Source organism: Musa acuminata, chromosome BXJ2-9 (assembly GCF_036884655.1).
Source record: "Musa acuminata AAA Group cultivar baxijiao chromosome BXJ2-9, Cavendish_Baxijiao_AAA, whole genome shotgun sequence".
Lineage (NCBI taxonomy): Eukaryota > Viridiplantae > Streptophyta > Magnoliopsida > Zingiberales > Musaceae > Musa > Musa acuminata.
The window spans coordinates 13,456,444-13,479,102 of record NC_088346.1 but is presented as its reverse complement, the minus strand read 5'-3'; the positions used below and the strand labels follow the sequence as shown (position 1 = coordinate 13,479,102).

Below are 22,659 nucleotides of genomic sequence, written 5' to 3'. Positions count from 1 at the left end.
TGAGATCCTAACAACCTCACATCATTATAGATTACTATATCTAGACTTGATGGTCTTCTAAGAAATTGGAGAGTAGTTTGCAGTATCGACCAATTTCCACAAACGAATCGAATTAGTTCAATCAGGTTTTTTAGACTAAAAGGTCAGCCTTATAGCCATAAATTGATCAGAATCGACTAGGATCAATCACGTTAAAATAGAGTTTCCTGAGTTGGCTGAATTGACAACCTCAAAAGAAGAAAATGGAGGAGAGAAGTGTAAGAGAAGAAGAAGAAAAAAAGAGAAGCCAAGGTAGAAGAGAGAAAAAAATGAAATCTATGAGTATGACAATGGTTTAAAAAACCACCTGGACTAGTACATACTAGATGGTAAATACCGGGCCAATGGAGAATCAGGATGCGGACTAGCCTATCTCAGGTGGTTTGGCTCCAGTTCAAGTATTACTGCATTGACCCGCCAAAACAAGCTTACTGTCCAATTCAGCTTCAGTAAGCCCACTCAGGTTCTTTTTTTTTTTCATTTGACAGCAACCCAACAGCTATCAAATTAAAAACCCACTTTGATCTCTCTCAAACCAGGAGATCCTCATTCTTAGCCGCCCACTGCTTGCCACACGATACTTCTCCACCTGCTCAATTCCTACAGGCACAGGCTATATCAGGCATGTAGATTTCCAGGGTCATGATGAGGCACAGGCTATAACAGGCATGTAGATTTCTAGGGTCATGATGAGATTTCAATATCCAACAGATAAACATAGAAAGTTAGAAACAACAAACAAGAGGGTAACATATAGATACCAACCCATGTAGATCAAATGCTGATGGATCCAAGGTTCACCGTTTTCAGGTACTGGACCCGTCTCAACTATCTATTAGACCGGTACATGCCAGTCAGTACCAGTGCACCAACACATGGTACGTCGGTGCATACCGGTGTTTCAGTGAAGAAGAAAAAGAGGGAGAAAAGGAAGGAGCAGTGGAGGAACATAGCAGGAGGAGGGAGGGAAGGAGGGAGGAAAAAGGAAGAACAGGAAGCGGTGGAGGAAGAAGAAGAAAGAAGTGGAGAAGCAATGGCAGCGTACCTGGGAAGCAACGGTAGCGTCAAAGTGGCAATAGCAGCAGAGGCAGCGATAGTGGTGAACCAACAGTAGCAAAGTGGCAACGGCAGGGGCAGCAGCATCGTACACGAGAAGAGGGCTCACGAATGCATTTGCGAGCCCTAATTTGTTTTTTTTTTCTTTTTTTTACGCTGAGTTGGATAGGGCCCCATCACTTTTTATTTTTTATTATTTTAATTAGATACAGCGACATCGTATGCGAGAAGAGGGCTCGTGTTCGTGAGCCCTAATTTGTTCTTTTCTTTTTTATGCTGAGTTGGGTAGGGCCCACCATTTTTATGATTTTTTTTATTATTTTAACTGGGCCATCCAAAATGGATGTGGTCCGCATATCGGCCCAAACCTGGAACAGTATGTACTGCCCATACCATACTGTTTCAAGCAGTACAGCAGTTCTTGCCACAGATAAATATATACTACACCAATAATGCATGTAGTGTCCAGTAAACATATATAGAGATGTAAACAAATATACATGTAAGATGCCAAGAGGATATGAAGTAAACCCTACTAATAGAAGAATGCTTGAGTACATACACAAAGAGAAAGAAGCAACATAACAAAAAGACAACTATTTTCTTCAAACCTTGTTGCCATTCAACTTGCTGGCCACTTCCATAGGCATAAAGCATACTTTTCTATTAATATTACTTTCTGACTTTCATATATACACTTCAAATATGAAGAGCTAAAATAAAGAATAACAAAGAGATGAAAGAACATATTACAATAGCTATTTGGCATCAGCATAAAGATCCAGGTGACATCCTCATACTTCCTATAAATGGCATGCGTCAGAGTTGATATATGATAAAAACAATAATATAAAATACAGTATCTGGGAACTCCATTCCTAATTGCTCTGTTCTGACAACCTAACATACAAGAGATCGATGTACAATTAAAGCTAAGATATAAATACCAGCGAACTAGCCACATAAGTGCATGTTTTCAATAACATTCAACAAAATATGAGTCCAATTGTAGCTTGAAATTTTAAGACAAAAAAAGATGGAGAAATCCAAACACATACCCGTTGGTGCATATCTTCCAACTCATCTGCAGGTATGGCTTTATCAACCATTGATTGTGGTGTCAACTTTAAATTCTCATCTAAATACAAAAAGATCTCATTTACACAAAACATCAAGGCATCTAACCTTCGTTCTTGTGCTGGAAATGCTGCCTGCAATATTATCAAAATAACATTATAGCTTAAAGATATATGGACTAGAAAAATAATAACACCCCATCTTAAGCATGCATAATAAACAAGTATAAATCATGAGAAGAGTAAAGAGGTTCTTTTAGTTGAAGTATTCCTATAGAGAAATCAACAACTCAAACAAATTCTAACATACCATTCAGACAAATACATACCAACTCAATAATTATTAGACCAACCAAGAATGAGGACCATATATGTTGGTACTAGAGAGTTTTTTTTTTTTCCTGCAATATGAGAAGTATACATCAATATACAGTTACCGAAATCATATTGGACCACTACCTAAAACATTGCTCCCGATTGTTCAATATTTGTCACATAGTTAAAGGATGCTAAAATTTGAGAATATGCTGTATCTGCCCTTGATAACAGAAGATTAAGGCAAACATCCCACCCAACTGGATTTAAGCCAAAATCCAGAGTACAACTACTGTCTTTGATAGCCACAAAACTAGGTCCAATAGTTTGATTGATCAAGTTCAGAAATTAATTACCATATTTGGTTCATTAGTCTAACTTCATACCAATTTTCAATTTTTTCAGTTAAATCTAATGAAATCCTTATGAAAGCTAGCAGCAAAATTAGATCATGACATGAAAAAGATGCTGGCTATCTATCTAAATTCAAATTTTTAGGTCCTGCATGAAATTCCACTTCGATCATCTTCGTTCAATTCCAAATTGTTCTCTTGGTTTGAAACTAAATGATACCTTCTCCCTCTCCTTTCTCTTTTTCCTTCAAACTAAATGGATGGCCATAAATAATATATGGGCTTATCTAACTAATAAAAAAAAGGCAAAAGAAATATATATACGTTGACACTCAAGCTCCTCAATAGACACATGTGCATTACTTTCGTTGGTATGGTTTGGATATTAAAGAGTTCCAATGAGTTATTATCATGATGTATTATCAATTATGTCAATGCAACAGTGGCATAAAGGTCCATATCATGCTGATAATGTATAATGTGTTGATTCAATATTAACAGAAAGGCTCTCATCATACTGAATTACTGATAATGTGCTGACACTTTCAAAAAGAAAATTATCTATGCCTTCACGCTAAGACACTTGGTCACAAAAAGAAAGTTCATAATCAGTATAATGATTGATGAGGTATGAATTCAAAACCTCTAATGATCGTCTAGCCGACTGAGAAACTTCTGGAATGGGATCAAATTGAGAATACCACCAAGGACCCATCAAAGACTTAAGATGTGGAGCCAAGCCTCTCCTGAATGAAAGATTTGATTCTTTCATTAATTCACGGGTGTCCATACAAAAAAACTTGCAACAATATGATAAAGATACACAATCAAATTGCTTATAAAAAAAGAAAAAGACAAACCAGAAGCCTACCATATAAAGGAATAAGTGATAACAATCAGTAACTAAAGGTAGTTCTTTACTACAGTTTATTCCAAGTTTTCTCTGTCCCCGATCTCTGAATGAATTATCTAACAGATCTACCTATATTTTCTTTAAATAGAGGCCTACATATAAAGATTTGGAAAACCATAAGAAAGTGAAAATAATCATTGCTGGAGATAGTTCTTAAGCTTATTCCAAGCTTCTATTCCCAAGCTCTGATTAATGAATCTAATGGATCTACCCACATTCTTCCTATCTAACAAAGTTTTTATGGTTCTTCCTTCTTTTCATTAACATTCTTTTTTTTTTTTTTATTGTACAGAGCTATTGTCTTGTACAAAGCACAATGGAGGGAAAAGATCCATGTAGCCACCCCCAAACAGTTGGGGCATCACGACTTGTCGTTGCTGCTGTTGTTTTTGTCTTCACTGCTTTGTTTTTCAGTCCCTTTAAACAACATGCCGAGTAAGAGTTGTCATCTCACAAACTGGGTGAATCAATTCTTTTCTAGCATGAGATAGACCATATGTTGATCTTGACATGTGCTGGCACCAACAGCACAACCCAGCATGACATATGACAACTACCTTCTCACACACAGCAAATGGCAACCCATGGAAATTAGCACATGAATCCCTGGTACCAAGATCCAACTCATTCAGTATGGTAACACAATAAGCTTTAGTGACTAACCACAAAGTGCACCTTTGAAATCTAAGTGTCCCTGTACTATTGCCTATGGAAACATCTGGTCTACTCAAATGATAGGTCTGCTTTATATAGTTATCGACAATTTTAATTTTTAAGCCTACTAAGAGACAACTTTGGAGTGATGTAATAATCAAAAGAATTGTGACAGCTACAATGTGTATCAATAATTATTGTTTTAAGCATAAATTTATATGCATGCATGGTTTCTTTCATGACAAGGCAATAGTGTTAAGACTCCACGCAACATCGGTGAACCTTGGAATCTTTGCTTCAAGAGGAAAAGATATCAGTATTTTTTATTTCATTAAAAGCATAATATAAAAAGGAAACAAGTATACTGAGTTCAAAGAATTTTACAAATTTCAATCCAAAAAATGATTTTATTGGTATAGAATTGCAAGCCTTCCTGATCTTTCATGTGTGAACTTTCCCAAAAAGTTTTGCTGCTGATAAAGCACAAGAATATCTGCACTGAATTACCATTATAGATAAATGTCTCTAGTTAAGATAGAGACAAAGAACATGCTTTCGATAGGACTCGCAATAATCTTGTCATCCAAGCTTATGAATGGCAGAAAAATCTGACGAATTTATCTATTTTATCTGCATAAATACTATACCATCAAACAACACATTTTAACAGATACAACAAGAAATAAGGTCTCAACTATATGGCCCAGCTACATACATCTCTCTGAACAATTTTACTAGTCGAACTAGTAACAAATAAATTTCATAGTTAAGCTAAGTACCAATAAGTCTGTTTTTATTATTTCTAACAGAGTTCTCTTAGGTTTTTCTCTATCTATCCTCACAACACTAGCACTAATTTAAAGATACTTAAAGTAGTGCGTACATAAATCTCATCTGAACATATCTGTACTACATCACTACTTTCAATGATTTAAAAAGCGCTAGGTGCCAAGGTTCCAAAATGTCCAAGGTACTCTGAAATATTAAAATATAAAAAATATATAATTCAATTGATAAATATGATTATATAAATAAAAATACGACATTAATTGAAAATATCTGAAGTATAAAGTCACGTTATCCATCTTCTAATAACAAAAATGTCAAAAGACTCAACAATAAATAGAGATTAACAATGCTAAAATCTAAATAGGGACTATTATATGGTAACAGTAGTTAACAATATAATATTAACAGTATTTAATCAACTGTTAACAGTAGTTAGAGGGGAGAAAAGAGTCATCGATGGTGGAAAGTGGGGAAGGAGAGGGCGACGATAATGGAGGAACTTTCGAACGACGATAGTAGCGACGGAAGAAGTTGCAAACGACAGCAACAATGACAGAAGAAGCTTTGAACGACAACTACGACAACGGAGGAAGCTACAAACGATAGCAACAACGGCAAAGGAAGTTGCGGATGACAACGATAGTGGCGGAGGAAGCTTCAAACGATGGCAACAACGGCAAAAGCTACGAACAACGACGTCGTGAGCGAAGAAAGCTTCAGATGTGTCCGTCGATGGCAAAGGAAATTATGATCCTCTCCCTCAACAGTGGAAGGAAAAGCACACGAAAGCGACGACGGTAGAGGGAACTGTGCATGAAAGCTAGACCTTTAGACCCGTTCGTTGGCGGCAAAGGAAGCATCGGTCCCGTGCGTCGATGACGAAGACAGCGAGTGCGCACGAAGTAGGGTTTATTGGTCGGGGTCGTGCACGAGGGGGGGTGGGGTGTTTGCGTGCACAGCTTTAGTAAAGCTACTTAGTTGGTTCATTGAACCAACTAAGTTATTGTTCAATTAAACCAGACTATCAAGTCTGGATCGATTGCTTTCCTTCAACCGAGCGCTCCCCTGAGGTGCCCAGCGCCTAGGTTCAAGCGAGCGCCCAGGCAACGCTTCACTAAAGCACGCCGCTTGAGCTAGCCTTGAGGCACTTGGGCCTCACCTCGCCTCATCTCACCCAAGAGCCCGGGCGCCTATTTAAACCACCGACTACTTTTACCTCATCATATCATCAATTGAAAGTTCGAAACCATTCCTAATAGTTGATATATGTAAATATACTTATCCTATCTTTTATGGCAACTTCATACATTCACCTTAACATTATTATTTGGCACTACTAACTTTTTGTAAATGTTGTCATCTAATTGCCTAACATTTTGATCCATAAAGCATAGTTTGCCTTAGAACAACTAGCATACAACTGAAAAACATGTAAGTTATGCCCTCCAAATGGTGCACCCGCAGGTGCTTTTTGGGGATGGATGGTGACTAATATACTATTTAAAGCATCAGCCCCACACTTGATACAAGATTGTCCTGGGGCTTCATAGTCTCCCCAACCTAATCTCAGGTGTCCTCATCAAACACATAAATAACAAAAAAAATCAAATGGAAAACTAAAATCCCTGCAAGTGATGTTGGATCTGGAGGTGCTACAGACCAACAAATAGCAACCACCAATCATGGTGCCTAACGTAAACCACACACCAATAAATGGTTGCTGCATTGGTACTATCTAAAGCCTTCTCCCATACTTGACATCAAAGAATCTAGCGGGTATCATAAGTAAATTTCTTAGTTTACTTATAAAGTACACTTTGCAAACTGAAGCTAAAATAAGAAACATGCAAAAGACTGAGATCAACCAGCATTGGCAGATTTACATAAACCACCAAACTAGTGCAAACCTGATGGCATTAACAAGACTGGTCATTGTGACATGTGTAGCTTGGCGAACCTCTCTATTGTAATCATGCAACAACTTCCTGTATTCAAATGTCTATCGTAGAAGATTAGTAAACCATTTGTTGTGAAGATTTGTTGAACAAAATCAGAACTAAAAGAAATACTTAGCATTACCACAGGATCAATGTTTAGTGACACACATTATTTGAATAGTAGAATGATAAGCAAACAATAAGAAGTAATAAGAAGCATTTGAAAAAAGACAATAAAAAAAATAAATTGGTAGTTCTTTTGGTGTAAACAAGAGGTGAGACAAAATCATAGAATCTTAAAAGGCAGATATAGAATCTTTAAAAGCATATGGACAAACCTAAAAGACAAAAGAAAAGTTAATGGCCCATTAAAATAGACTGCTGAAGTGGAACCAAAGACCAAACTTGCACCATCAATAGTGGATAAGAGTTTAAGCTTATAAAGACACCAAAAAAGTTCCTAGACAATATTTATACACATCACACACATGCAATCGAACACAAGATATTAAGATGTGAAGGTGATAGAGATGTACAAAGGACCTTGAACAATTTAAAAGGAATTGTGAGATAAAGATCAATCTGTGTAGCTAATTGTGGCTATGACAAAGATTTTGCTCAAATGGTCTATTACATGATGGTAGCTACAACATAGATTTTGCTCAGAAGGGATTGTAGATTATGATGACTTAAACTTTGCTCAAACTGAGGCATAGAAGGTATATCTTGCTTTTATAATCATCTCTCCATCACCTCTACTTGTCTTCTCCTCCCTCTGCCTCCTCCAACCACTTCATAATCTTCATTTTTCATCAAGTAGGCTATCTTGCCCTCGGCAATCAGCATAGCAACCCACTAGAAATCCAATATACCTTCCATAATGCAAACTTGGCCAATGTCACCAATCATACATGATCAATGCTTTAAAATCACTGTCCACCAAGCCACCAATGTTGTTGAAACTTGAAACACACTTATTTTCTAACCTCTGACTTTCATCAACACAACCTCTTTCCTTGTGCATCTTCTCCTCACGAAGGTCTTGGCCTAAAGAACCATTACAAGAGGTCAGGTCAGCTAGCAATGACAACGGTGGACTAGAGTTAGTTCAGCTCAGTGTTTAAAAAAGCTCCCCATAGGTACAATTCACCAAGGTCCTTTATTGCCCAAGTTATCAGGCACTCTCCTAGGCATTCACCCCAGCAAAGCAAAATGCTAAATTACAAAAACTATAAAGAGGAAGGAGAAGAGAGAAGCAGGAACGGGAGTGGAGTCCAGAAGCTATGGCAGTTGGTTGCAGAGAGAAGAGAACAGAGGAAAGAGATGGTGGCAGCAGTCTGTATTCCGTCATACTTTTCCTAAATATACATTTTCTTGCTTATTTCCTTCCTCTTTAGCACTCATTAAAATCTAAATCACCTCTCTCCCTTTTTGGCACCCAATTTTAAGTCCAGATCAGTACTCTTTAATTTTTGTTTTAAGCCCCACAATGCAGATCATTATTTGTCCAGAGAGATCAGACTATGTAAATTAGTAGCAAGACTACTTCAAGATGGAAAGCAATTTTGACTACTGATGATTTAGTGTAAAAGTCAGTCTATGTGCAAAAAAAGATGGTAAAATAAAGCTACTCAAAAGGAACTGCGATGTAAATGTGAAACATGTAGCAAAAACCATAGATCTAAATGGTGCTCCAGGAAAAAAAATCCAGATGTTAATCCAATAGTGATCAAAGCTGAATCAGATAACTCTGAAGCCATTGCCACATGACTACATAAGAAGCCGATTCAACTTTGAAATGATTTTAACTGCCACCAATACAGAAAAAAAACAAGAGAAACCAAATAAAGTTAGCAAAAGGGCAATCAAAAAGCCGAGATCAGAACAACTGATGACATATATAAGATTTAAAAGCACAAAAAATTCATGATACAATCATCAAAAGCTACTGGAAAAATCAACTGAAGCTTGTGAGAAGTTAATGTCATATGAGTATGGTGGAAGAACTATACCCACTGTGGAACAATTTGCACTATTTCCTCACTAGACTTTTGCTTAAAGAGAACTGCCAATGATGTAAGAGCTTTTAGCTGCACCAAGAAATATGTGTTTTGTTATGGTAGCCAGCTAATAAGAAACATAAAATCAACATAAATGCCCTACATAATTTATATAAGAATACAAACGTCACATAGCCAATGGCAGTTAACAACCTGTGTAACAATTTCAACAATTATAGTACCTAAAAACTTCTAACTTCTGAGGGTTGTTTTGTGGGGTATGAGAGTCTTAGGTTTGAACTAGTGGAAAACTGATTCAAGTACCAGATGTGAGCAAGGTTTCAAAAATCAAGGTCAGGACTCGAATCAGCCAATGATAGCAAATGGTAATGTCCCATAAATTTTTGGGGTCAGTTTCATGAATTTCTGGGCAATATCAGACAATGCCTGTTAGCTGGGACCTCTAGAGGAAAAAAAGAAATGCACCACACAAGTATACTTAAATTGATTGCCATATCTATAACAAATTCATAGCAGATATAACTTGTATGATGCTTTTTTGGATACATGTTAGATACTTCACCCGAAAATGTTTTTAATTAATTATTAGAAAGATTTAAAATATGAAGATAATTGGGGATAGTGGATACTTCTTGTAAGGGTCTTTTTTTCTTATATGTCAATCTTTTGATTGTATAGGAGATGGATATGTAACTTTTGATAAATAGTTTCAACTTTCAACTCATTTGTATTAAGCATCGGATTATGAAAAGAAATTTTTTGATTTTATAATGTTCATCTTATCTACAATAATAACTAAAGTTCTATATTGTTAACAATAACTTCTCTCATGATGCACAGGCTAGAAACAAAGAATGACAATTAATTAATCATCGTGACATATAGCAACATAATCTAGCACTTGGAACAAATGTCGAGCTTTGTCATTTATATAAAACATTGTTATTGACACATTCATGTCATAAACCTTTTTTCTTAAAAATGTACTACAGTATATCACATCACAAGTTTGCAATTGTATCCATGCTTTATAAAAAGATACAACAAAAAATTCTGTTTGGTTTTTGGAACTGTCATATCTTCTAACCACTCAGTGTGAAATTGTCAACTCATGATCTAGTGAGAGACTTCGCAGGCTTTTGGTGGGGCTTGTGATCACTAAAGTTAAGGTCTTTCTTTCTTTGTATATGCCAAGTCTCAAGTGAATTTGTTTCGGACAACAGACATTCAAGTCCCATGTTTCATGATCTTGTAAAATAGTTGTCTAGCCCAGTGATTGAAAAAGGCGCTCGGGCGCTCTCCTAGGCGCTCGGGCGAGGCGAGGCGAGGCCCGAGCGCCTCACTAATGTCCCAGGCGGCGCGCTTCAAACATGCGCCGCCTGGGCGCTCGCCCGAGCCCAGGCGCTGGGCGCTTCAGGCGAGCGCCTGGGTAAACCAAGGCGACCGAACCAGAATTTTAGGTCTGGTTCGGTCCTGGTTCGGTTGTTAGTTGATTCAATCGAACCAACTAAACCGATATAACCCCAACCCTAACCATTACCCAATCCTAACCTGCTGCCGCTGCCGATCCCGATCCCGATCGCGATCTCGCTGCTCGTCGCTCCTGCTGTCGCTCGCCGCTGTCGCTGCTCGCGCCTCCCGCGAGCCTTCCCGTTGCTCGCACCTCCCTCGAGCCCTCCCGCGAGCCCTCCCGCTGCTCGCACTTCCCTCGAGCCCTCCCGCTGCTTGCGCCTCCCGCGAGCCCTCCCGCTGCTTGCGCCTCCCGCGAGCCCTCCCGCTCCCTTTCCCTTTCCCACTGCCGCTGCCGCCGCTCGCCGCTGCTTCCTCATTTCTCCATCAGGCTCAGTATACAGTATACTCTTAATATTAAGTTTATTTGAATTTTGAAATGATTAATTTTCTGCTAATAGATTAATAATATTATTTTGATTTTAATGTTGTTAATTTTTATTTATTTGAATTTATTAATTATATTATATATTTTTATATTTTAGCGCCTCGCTTCGCTCGGGCGAGCGCCTAGCGCCTCGGGCGTTTGTGGACCTTGGCGCCTTTTGGCGCCTAGCACTTTTTAAATCACTGGCCCAGCCACTAGAGTTTCTAATGTGAACTCTTCTTTGCTTTAATAAACAAAAAAGTAAATATGATGTTTGGAAAAAATCGCTCTCATTTCCACAGGAGAGAAGTATACATGTAGAATAGGTACTTAAATCAGTAACAAGAAGTGACCAAGGATCCAGACTCAAATGACTTACCAACTATAGAAGTTTCTTCAGTATAATATCAACCATGCTACAAACACAGATAACTTCACACGTGTGATCGAGGGACAAAGGAAATAAGCAGGAAGATAAACAATGTCATTATGCTCTGGGATAAGAAAAGAAGGAAATCCATGCAGTCAATTAAAATGTTAATCATGACGAAAGTTATACATAGTTTTAGTAAGCCATATCCTCTGCCAAAAATGCTCTAGTCAGATGAATCAAATTAAATAGACACGATGAGAAGTCACACTAAATAATTTATTCCACAGAGTAAAGGCACATGACTTCCATGACCAGAAAAGAGTGAGCCAACAAAAAGATAATAGATACCAGGATCTAATGATAGATGTTTCAGAGGACAAAAAACTCATTGCATTACCTTTGTTGTTGGATCTTTTCTACCAAGCCTCTTCAAGTGTTGTGCCATTTCACTGTCAACATCCTACATGAAGTAAATTATGGTTAATTGATACCATGTCCAACCATCAACATTTGCAATGCACATATAATTTTAGAACGTCGAATGAGGATGCAATGAATTAGAATGACAAATGATAACCATATAAGCTTGAAAATTCAACATAACTCAAATAACAGAATCAAATATCTTATTAGAAATTTTTTGGAAAACACTCTCTCTCTATAATCCAACTTCATACAATAAATTACATGAATATAGCAAGTTACCATGGAATGAGGATGACAGTCAGATTGAGCACATATGAATAATACGTCATAACAAACATAGAATCACTTGTCCTCTCCATATCAGAGTTGATGGCATACTTATTTGATATCTGTCAGAAAATTTTCAAAGAAGGTTATAAAATAATTATTTAGGGGTTATTTCGTGCATACTTCTAGGAGAAGCTTGTTATTTCATTAAAAGTTGTTCGTTGAATTATAGAAAAGATAGGTATTTGGAAATTGGATATATGGTCATTATTGTTTCATACCATTTGCATTAAGCATATAATAATAATTAATGATATTAAAAAAATATTCTTTAATTATCATAAACTTTTGCAATTTTGTCTATATTCTTCTATTACAATGTTACTAAAAAGACTTTCTTTTGTGCTGTATAGGCTAAGGCTGCTAGTTAATGATATGTAATAAAATGTAACTATGCACTCTGACATAATAAAGCATTGTACATGTGCAATACCCAAAAACAGATATTTAAATTGTGTAATTATAATATAGACTCCATGCACATTTATTATCATGCCTTTTTCCAAAAGTCAGTTTCAAGACAGATAAGGAGGATTACTAGAAGGTGACAGCCAGTAAAAATATTGAATTCTATAAGCACATATCTAGTATTGATTCCAGTACAGGCTTATTGAATTTTATAAGCATATATCTTATAAAATATTGAATTTTATAAGCCCAAATGCCCCAGACTATCACGAACGGTTGTCACGCACTCGCAACAACTTCGTTCAACGAACCGTTCGTCACTTTTGCATGCTTGTACAGAGACATGGCAGCCTGTTTTGCCTTGGTTTTGTGTGTTGCTTGTAAAAATACATGTTCGAACAGGTTGCAGCGCTACAGTGCGACCGCTCACCGCGCCGGGCTAAAATGGCTCTGTTTTCGTGTGTCGCGGGCTGTTTTCTGCAGCCAGCTGCAGCGCCAAAAACGTCTGCCATCTCAGTACCCTAGAACCCCCCGGGTGGCACAGGGTTAGATGGGGCTTCGGTATATTGTCGGGTGTTAAAAAACTCTTCACAAGTTCGAACGTTAACTTGACGGGAACTTGCCTTCGCGCCCAGCATCCGGTGAGCAGTTGTTTGTAGACTTGCAACTGTTCGTTCTACCTTCTAAAGTCCTTATTTTCCTCCTTCCTCTCTTTTCTCCTCTGCACACAATGTGCTTATTGAATTGCTTGTAAAGCTTCCCTCTTTGCGAGACGTCGGGACTTGTTCGTCGCTCGTTTTCAATCTAATCAACCTTCTGTTTTATAGGTCCTTCGGGACCTGTACGAGGTTGCAACTAGGCTAACCCTTTGCGGACGCGTATGTCGCAAGGGCACCTCATGACTTAGGCAATCCCAACTAAGTCCGAGAAGTTGGCGCAAGGGTGCTTTGCAACTTAGGCAACTCAAGCTAAGTTCGCGTCTTGGCCGCAATGGTGCCTCACGACTTAGGCAATTCCAGCTAAGTCTATGACAAAATGACAAAGTGTGGGCTATAAGATCACCTAAAAGAGCTTTATCACATGGCATAAGCATGTGCAAAATAAGAGTTCTCACCAGATCAACACTAAAAATCTGACTTATCAAGTATGAATAAAGAAGTTACCTTAGATCATCGGAATAAAGAAGTTACCTTAAATCAGTGATTTAAAAAGCGCTAGGCGCCAAAAGGCGCCAAGGTCCAAAAACGCCCGAGGCGCTAGGCGCTCGCCCGAGTGAAGCGAGGCGCTAAAATATAAAAATATAAAATATAATTAATAAATATAATTATTTAAAATTTTAAATAAAAATATAAAAATATATAATATAATTAATAAATATAATCACATTAACAGTATAAATCTGCTGACGGAGAAACGAGGAAGCAGCGGCGAGCGACGGCAGCAGCGACGGCGAGCGGCGGCAGCAGCGGCGGCAGCGGCAGCGGTGAGCGGCGGCAGCGGCAGCAGCGGCAGCGGCGAGCGACAGCAGCGGCGAGCGGCAGCAGCGGCGAGCGGCGACAGCGGCAGCGGGAAAGGGAAAGGGAGCGGAAGGCGCGAGCAGCGAGAGGCCTCGAGGGAGGCGCGAGCAGCGGGAGGGCTCGCGGGAGGCGAGAGGGCTCGCGGGAGGCGCGAGCAGCGGGAGGGCTCGAGGGAGGCGCGAGCAGCGGGAAGGCTCGCGGGAGGGCTCGCAGGAGACGCGAGCAGCGAGAGGGCTCGTAGGAGGCGCGAGCAGCGAGAGGGCTCGCGGGAGGCACGAGCAGCGGGAAGGCTCGCGGGAGGCGCGAGCAGCGACAGCGGCGAGCAGCGGCAGCGGGAGCAGCGACAGCGAGCGACGAGATCGCGATCGGGATCGGCAGCAGGTTAGGGTTGGGGTTATATCGGTTTAGTTGGTTCGATTGAACCAACTAACAACCGAACCAGGACCGAACCAGACCTAAAATTCTGGTTCGGTTTACCCAGGCGCTCGCCCGAAGCGCCCAGCGCCTGGGCTCGGGCGAGCGCCTAGGCGGCGCCTGATTGAAGCGCGCCGCCTGGGACATTAGCGAGGCGCTCGGGCCTCGCCTCGCCTCGCCCGAGCGCCTAGGCGAGCGCCCGAGCGCCTTTTGCAATCACTGCCTTAAATCACACTACCATGACATGTAGGGGTCATACATTAGCAATCAGGCAGCACCCCCTCTCTTACTTTGTAATGTGTAATTGCCAAGAGCCAGTTGGCAATAATGACATTGCCTCCCACGTTCTATTTGATCACAGATTCTACACAACATGTGATCGACCATTAACAACCTCTGCTACAAAGGGGGAATAGCACAAGTAAAAGGCTAATCACACTCTACACACTCCTAGGCTCTTAAGCTATCTACTTTATAAATTATGTGCAAGTAGAATGATAATACTTACTAAATGAAGAAGTGAATACCCTAGATTTTTCACAGTCCTAAAAATATGACAATACTAACTAAACAACAACATAGTTAAGTAGGCCTGTGAAAATAAAAGCCTCTACATAGTACCTCCTCCTTATACAAGGCTTTTGATAAGAAATCCATGACAGATGTCAATTTTCATATCCATGGTATTGCTTAATTGGATTTACCTGTGTGTACTGCACCAACATCTTAGTCATTACTTTGGTTCTTATCTGTGTGTACTCAACCAACGTCTTAGTCATTACTTTGGTTCTTATATGTGTGTACTCAACCAACATCTTAGTCATCATTTAAATTCGAACCTTCTTGTCACAACCTAGCTTTTAAGTCAAAGATTACAGCTTATGCCGCACAAAATTGTTAGCATCATTGTAATTAAAGAAAAAAAAGTTCTCCTTTCATCTAATCAGATCATCTTACTCGACTAAAATATCTTTTATTGTTCCCAATTGGTCAGCACCTAAATTTACAAATTTACTACTTATATTATAAAAGTTGGCCAACCTAATCAACAAAATTTAGCTACTCAGCTCAAAGAAAAGAAGATTACAATCAATGTAACTTCCAGATTCGTATCTGTTTCAAAATCCAAAGAGAATGACAAATTAATAAGGACTAAGGAAGATTAAGAAAAACACACCGAAAACGGCAAGGAATCATCTGCTGGTGAAGAGGATTCAACCCGAGAATTCCCCAGGTAACCACCGAAACCAACGGTTGAGACTCCCGACGGTAACAAAGAAGCAGCCAAGCTAAACATGACCACCAATTAACAAGTAAGAACTAATAGCAGATTAAAGAAACGATATAGAAACCATTAAAAAAAACTCAAGAACGGAATCTAAAAGATCGAACGATGAAATCAACAGTAGTAGGAGATGGAGGAGAAGAAGAGGGGCTGAACCTGCTGCTAGAAGGGCGCGTCTTGCTCCTCCCACCATCACCCTTTGGCTTCCCCATCTTCTGCGGCGCTTTCACCCGAGTGAAGGATCCCAAATCGATCGAACACCTTATAAGAATCGTCTGGAAACCTAAAAACAGAGCGGAAGAGGGCGAAATAGAGCGGTGAAAGCTACGACGTAGTGATATATATCGGTCGGAGAAGTCGGGAATGAGCGGAGAGGATTCGGGTCGCAGGTAAGCGGATCCAAAATGGACCACAAATGATCCGAAAACCATGATTTGGGTTCGGGTCCACGAACACACCCGTTGAATCCGTGTAAGCACCTGTATCCAACACCATGCATATATTTCCCACGGTCATTTTTCTTTCTTTTAAATTTCTCTTCTGATCATATAAAAATCAGAAAAACTTGAATTAAATGTACAAGAATTCCCCGATATGAAAGCTACAAGGAAAAGATGAACTCATCTAAATCATCCCATAGGAGTAACGTCATCTTTGTACTAGCATTCGTCATTTTCGTCTACATCAAAGATCTGAATGATACAAAAAAAATCCACATAAAAAAATGATAACAGCATCAAATAAATACGTCCACAATTATATTACTATTATAATTATTTATGACGTTGGCAGGGCCTGTGGTAGAATACTAAGGTAACAACATTGTTGTATATATATATATATATATATAAACTCATAACTTTGGGTTTTTTTCTGTAAAGGAAAATGTTAACCTTAAAAATTTATTTGGGTTCACATAAGCTTAAATCGGATACAAAATTGATTTATCGCTATTTCATATTTACTAATTGATGTCACCAATGTTGTATAATCTTTCATCTCCAATTACTCAGCTATTTCGTTGCCATAGTATATATCCTCCCAGCATTCTTACCTTTGTATGTCACAGTATTTAGGGTTGAGTTTTGCTTATGAAAATTCAGTTTTGTCATCGACGATATCGATTTATTTGAGCTTCTATTCCATCGTTGTCATAAGGAAGGTTCTAGGTTCAAGCGTTTTCTATTGAACTCTAGAATATTTTTGCACGTTTAAGTTTCTAAATATATCAATAATATATGTAAAAAATTTGATCCAGACCAAAAAAAAAAAAAGATGTTGTATTATTTTTTGTAGAAAAATTAAAACAATACGTGACTTTGATGTACTTTTCGCAATGATCTCAAATTTTTAAGAAAGCTTTGAATAAGACACTTACGGACATATATCAATAGTTTTTTATTTAAAATTATTTTATATTTTTACAGATTTTTGAGAATATGAATAATAATATTTTTATTTTCTTCTTTTTATATTTTTAATAAATTATAATGCATCCATGTAATATTTTTTTTATATTTAAGCTTCTACATAGGTCAACAATATATGTAGAAAATTTGGTTCAAAAAAATTTCCTAATACGTCTATTATTTTTGAGTAAAAATAAAAAATAGTACATTGCATGGATATACTATTCAAAACGATCTGAAATTTTAAGAAAATTTTGAATATGATATTTATTGACATATGCCACTAGTTTTCTATTGTAGATAATTTTTTTGATATTTTTATGGATTTTTTAGCATATGAATAGTGTATCATTTTTTATTTTCTCTTTATTTTTCTATTTCTGATAAATTATAATTCATTCGTGTAATTTTTTTATATTTAAGCTTCTAAATAGGTTAACAATATATGTAGAAAATTTGATCTAGAAAAAAAAAATTCTAATAGGTGATACATTATTTTCGAGAAGAAATAAAAAATAATACATCTTATGGATGAAATACTCAAAATGATCTAAAATTTTTAGAAAAGCGACACTTATTAACATGTCACTGATTTTTTATTTTAAGTTTTTTGAATCTTTATGGATTTTTTAGTTTCTAAATAGTGTGTCATTTTTTGTCCTTGTTTTTTCTATTTCTAACCAATTATAATGCATCATATAGATGCATTATTTAATAATATATAAAAAAAAATTGTTTTAAAAAATTTTAATAAGTGAAAATATTATTTTTGAGAAAAAAATCAAAAATAGAGCATCATATAGATGAACTATTCAAATTAATCTAAAATTTTAGGAAAGTTTTGAATATGACATTTATGTGTAAGGAAATCTAGGGGGTGACATCATATGTGCAGCGGAAGAACATTAAAACAAAATCCCTAAAAATTTCCAAAGATATATTCATCATCGTGTGAAGATTTGTGTACAAAATCCATGAAACTTAAAACTACGTATATTAAAGATTGTTTTACTTATAGAGATCGTATATCTTTGAATCTCTACAGATCTCTAGGAGATGGTGAAAGAGGTTAAGCGTTCATCTCTATAATAATCATCCACACAGCTCCTTAAGTCTCCAAGCCTGCTATCTGAGGAGGAGGAGGAGGAGGAGGAGAAGAGGAGAGAAGAATAAGAGATGACAACCAAAAGAGGCTCTAGCATATGAACCATTGGTTCCCTCCTATTTATAGAGGTCTGATGTCAATATAACTCTAATGGATAATGCCCTATTGGGTATTGAATATCTATCCAACTACTCAAGCCTCTTAGATTAGTAGATCTCTATCCAATAATATCTCATTGGCTCTTATTAGATCTCATCCATAGTATCCAATAATTCAGGGGCTTATTGGATATCCAATAAGATAGGTACTCCGGTAAATATCTCATATCTGAACCTCTATTCATTGGAACTCTTATCATATGTGTGTGACCCTCTAGACCCAATATCGAGCTGGTCATGAGTCATACCTATCAAAACTCATTCAGGCTTAGTGAATTATTATCTCCATAATAATTCACTCGACTCATCGACTGCAGACGTACTAGGCCACTATGTTGTAATCCCTAAACGATACAGGGGAATCTAATCCATTGAACTTGTCTGTCCTCAGTTATCGTATACCTATAGTCCCTTATCCATATAATATCTTAGAGACTGTATACCAGGCATGGTGTTGTCAGACCCATGGGGTTTCTACTCGAGTCTCACTCTTTATTTCTGAGCAAGAACACATAAGATATTCCTCACATAACACCAAGAGCAAATGATCCTCTATCGGCACTCAATAGTCCTCGTAAGGTTGACTACCACTTTCGATGATTGATTGTGCTAGATCTGGAACGTCCAGACCTATAAGTTTGGTATCAAAGAGTGGAGTACTTATACAGGACATCTTGGTGTCTCAAGTCTATGAACTAGATATACCATTGGGACTACGAAATCGTTGTCTGACAATAAGGCTTCAACAACCATCCAACATTTTGTAAGCGGATTAATCGATGAACTCATTCTCTAATGAGCACCTATATTGTATCTCAAGTGTCCCCACACGAGCAGCTATAAGACCAGCTACATCCATCATATGGACGGGTATACAGCACACTAGTTTGTTCGATTCTCTCAATATCCCTCTCGAGTAACCTATGACCGGGATTATTTAGGATCTTTGTTTAAAGGCGAATCGATCTTATTATCGTGATCTCATCATGATCCGATTCCCATTGCACAAATCCATGGACATCACAATATATTCAAGCAATATGTAATATAAAGTGATAAAATATTAAATAATAATAATAAGTAAAAAGACTACGTTTCAAGTCACACATATCATCACTCGTATAATTGGCTTGCAGAACACTTATGACTAGCAATCTCTTACTTGACCTAAAGCCAATCACATATATGTCTGATCTCATCAGACCCTTGTGAGGCTTAAAGATAATGTGAGACAACAACTTTGTTAGTAGATATGTAATGTTATCTTCGGATATAATTCTTTCCACTGCTACATCTTCTCGAGTCACGATCTCTCTAATAAGTTAGAACCTCCTCAGAACACTTTTGATAAGACTCGGGTTCCCTTGCTTGAATAATTGCCCCGTTGTTGTCACAATATAAGATAATCGACTCTTCGCTACATGGCACGACTCCCAGATCTATGATGAACTTCTTTATATAGACTCCCTCATTCGCTGCCTCTACTACAGCAATGTACTCCGCCTTTGTGGTCGAGTCAGCAGTAGTATCTTGCTTGGAACTCTTGTAGCACATTGCTCCTATATTCAAGATGTACACATACCCCGAATTTGACTTACTATCATCAACATCGGATTGGAAACTTGAGTTTGTGTAGCCTTCAATCCCGAGGTTACTCCCTTTGTATACCAGTAAAAGATCATTAGTCATTCTCAAGTACTTAAGGATAAACTTTACTACTTTCCTTTGCTTCAAGCCTAGATCTGTATGATATCTGCTCATGACACTTAAAACATGTGCTATATTAGGCTTGATACATAGCACATGATAGACCTTATCATTGAGGCATGGGATATCTTTATTCAAGAGTCTTTGGAGACATACTCCTAGAAAGTGATATTTCATATCTCATTGGTATAAGACCTATCTTGGAATTTTTCATATTAAATCTTTTAACAATGATATCTATGTATGTGGACTGGGACAAGCCAATTATCCTCTTGAATCTATCTCTATATATTTAAATCCTTAAGATATAAGATGTTCTAAGTCCTTCATAGAGAAGCGTCTAGATAACCAAGTCTTTACTATGGACAATATTCCTACATAATTCTTAATTATCAGAATGTCATCCACATATAACACCAAGAGGGTGATAGCGCTCTCACTTATCTTCCTGTACACACAATGCTCATTTTTGTTCTTAACGAAGTTATAAGATCTTATTGTCTCATCAAATCTTATGTTTCAACTTTAAGAAGCTTGTTTTAGTCCATAAATAGACCTAAGCAACATACGCACCTTATCTGGGTAGTACTTAGATACGAATCTCTCAAGTTGTATCATATACACCTCCTCCTCGAGATTTCCATTGAGGAACGTGGTTTTCACGTCTATCTGTCAGATCTTATAATCATAGTATGCTGCAATAGACAATAGAATTCGAATGGATTTTAACATGGCTACGGGTGAGAATGTTTCATCACCTTGCCTTTGACGATATCCCTTAGCCACTAGTCTTGCTTTATAGGTATCTATCTTTTCATCTACTCCAATCTTCTTTTTTAAGATCCACTTACAACCAATGGGTATAGTACCCTCAGGTGCATTAACTATGTTTTAAACCTTGTTGGAGTACATGGAATATATCTCAAAATTCATGGCTTCTTGCCACTTCCCAAAATCTATACTCGTAATAGCCTTCTCGTAGGTCTGAGGATCAATATCCTCTCCTCTAATATGTCTCATATATCTCTTAGGATGTTGTGATACTCTATCGGACCTACATAAAGTTAGAGATTATGTGCTAGGTATTTGAATAGACTCGGGCTATGGAGTGGTGCTTGAGGTAGGTTCTCCAACCACGCTTAACTCTATCAAACTCCTATTATCTCCACCAAGAATGTGTTATTTCTCAAGGAATACCGCTCTCTTAGCTACAAAGACCTTTTGGTCCTCGGGATGATATAAATAATATCCATAATTTTTTTGGGGTATCCCACAAACTTGTATCGCTCCGTCCTCGATTCTAATTTATCGAGGTTGTGTCTTTTAATGTGGGCAAGCCAACCCCAAATCTTAACAACCTTAAGATCGAGTATTTTCTCTTTCCATATCTCATATGGTGTAGATACTATCAATTTAGTTGAAACTCTATTCAGAATGTAAGTTGCGGTCTCTAGGATGTACCCTTAGAATGAGATGGGTAAGTCATGTTGGGAAATCTTTGGGGGCGACATCACATACGCAGCAGAAGAATAGAAAACAAAATCCCCTATTCCCAAAGAGATATTCGTCGTCATGTGAAGATTGGTGTGCAAAATCTGCGAAATAGAAAACTATATATAGTAAAGTTTGTGTTATCCAAGGAGATTGTATATCCCTGAATCCTTGCAGATCTTTAGGAGAGGGTGAAGGAGGTCAAGCGCCCTCCTCTCTAGCGGTGATCCGCACAGTAGGGCTATGATAACGCTCCTCAAAACTCCAGGCCTGCTTTGAGGTGGAGAGGGGGAGGAGAATAGGGGAGGCAAGCAAAAGCTCTAGCCTATGAACCACTAAATCCCTCATATTTATAGAGGTCCCCTATCAACTTAACCCTAATGGATCCTCCCCTATTGGGTATTGGATCTCCATCCAATTGCCCAAGCCTCTTAGATTAGTGGATCTCTATCCAATAATCATTCATGGGCTCTTATTTGATCTTATCCATAGGATCCAATAATTTAGGGGCTTATTGGATATCCAATAAGACAAGGGCTCTAGCCGATATCTCATATCCGAACCTCTACTCATCGCAACGCCTACCATATATATGTGACCCTCTAGGCCCAATATCGAGTTGGCCGTGAGTCATACTTGTCAGAACTCCTTTTGGCTCAATGAATTATTATCTTCATAATAATTCACTCGACTCATCAACTGCGGATGTACTAGGCCACTACGCCACAGTCCCCAAACGATACAGGGGAATCCAATCCATTGAATATTTCTGTCTTCAGTTACCATGTACTTATAGTCCCTCATCCATCTAATATCCCAAATACCATATATCGGGCATGGTGCTGTCAAACCCATACGGTTTCTACTTGAGTCTTGCTCTAATCAGATTTTCCTGGAAAACTCTTTCTTTCTCAATCCGAATGACCTTGGCTAGGGATTTGCTTGAGCAAGAACACATGTGATATTTTTCTCATGACACCGAGAGTGGATGATCCTCTATCAACACTCAA

The 22,659-nt window shown here is 38.0% G+C and overlaps 1 protein-coding gene across 5 annotated transcripts in view; it reads right to left on the bottom strand.

The window, feature by feature from the left end:
• LOC103998270 (E3 ubiquitin-protein ligase listerin) overlaps positions 1-16,073 on the bottom strand; it is a 31,887-nt gene extending 15,814 nt beyond the window's left edge. For 2 of the 5 annotated variants that reach the window (XM_009419693.3, XM_009419694.3), the window contains exons 1-7: positions 15,936-16,073; positions 15,672-15,783; positions 11,800-11,862; positions 9,145-9,222; positions 7,103-7,194; positions 3,483-3,585; positions 2,154-2,306 (exon numbers count right to left, since the gene is read on the bottom strand). In XM_009419693.3, the coding sequence (XP_009417968.2) occupies positions 2,154-2,306; positions 3,483-3,585; positions 7,103-7,194; positions 9,145-9,222; positions 11,800-11,862; positions 15,672-15,783; positions 15,936-15,991 (657 nt within the window). In that variant the 5' untranslated portion in view covers positions 15,992-16,073. Of the gene's footprint in view, positions 1-2,153; positions 2,307-3,482; positions 3,586-7,102; positions 7,195-9,144; positions 9,223-11,799; positions 11,864-15,671; positions 15,784-15,935 lie in introns of those variants that run through there. The other 3 variants (XM_065125930.1, XM_065125929.1, XM_065125932.1) reach the window with 3 other exon arrangements.
• Between the last annotated feature and the right edge of the window lie 6,586 nt (positions 16,074-22,659).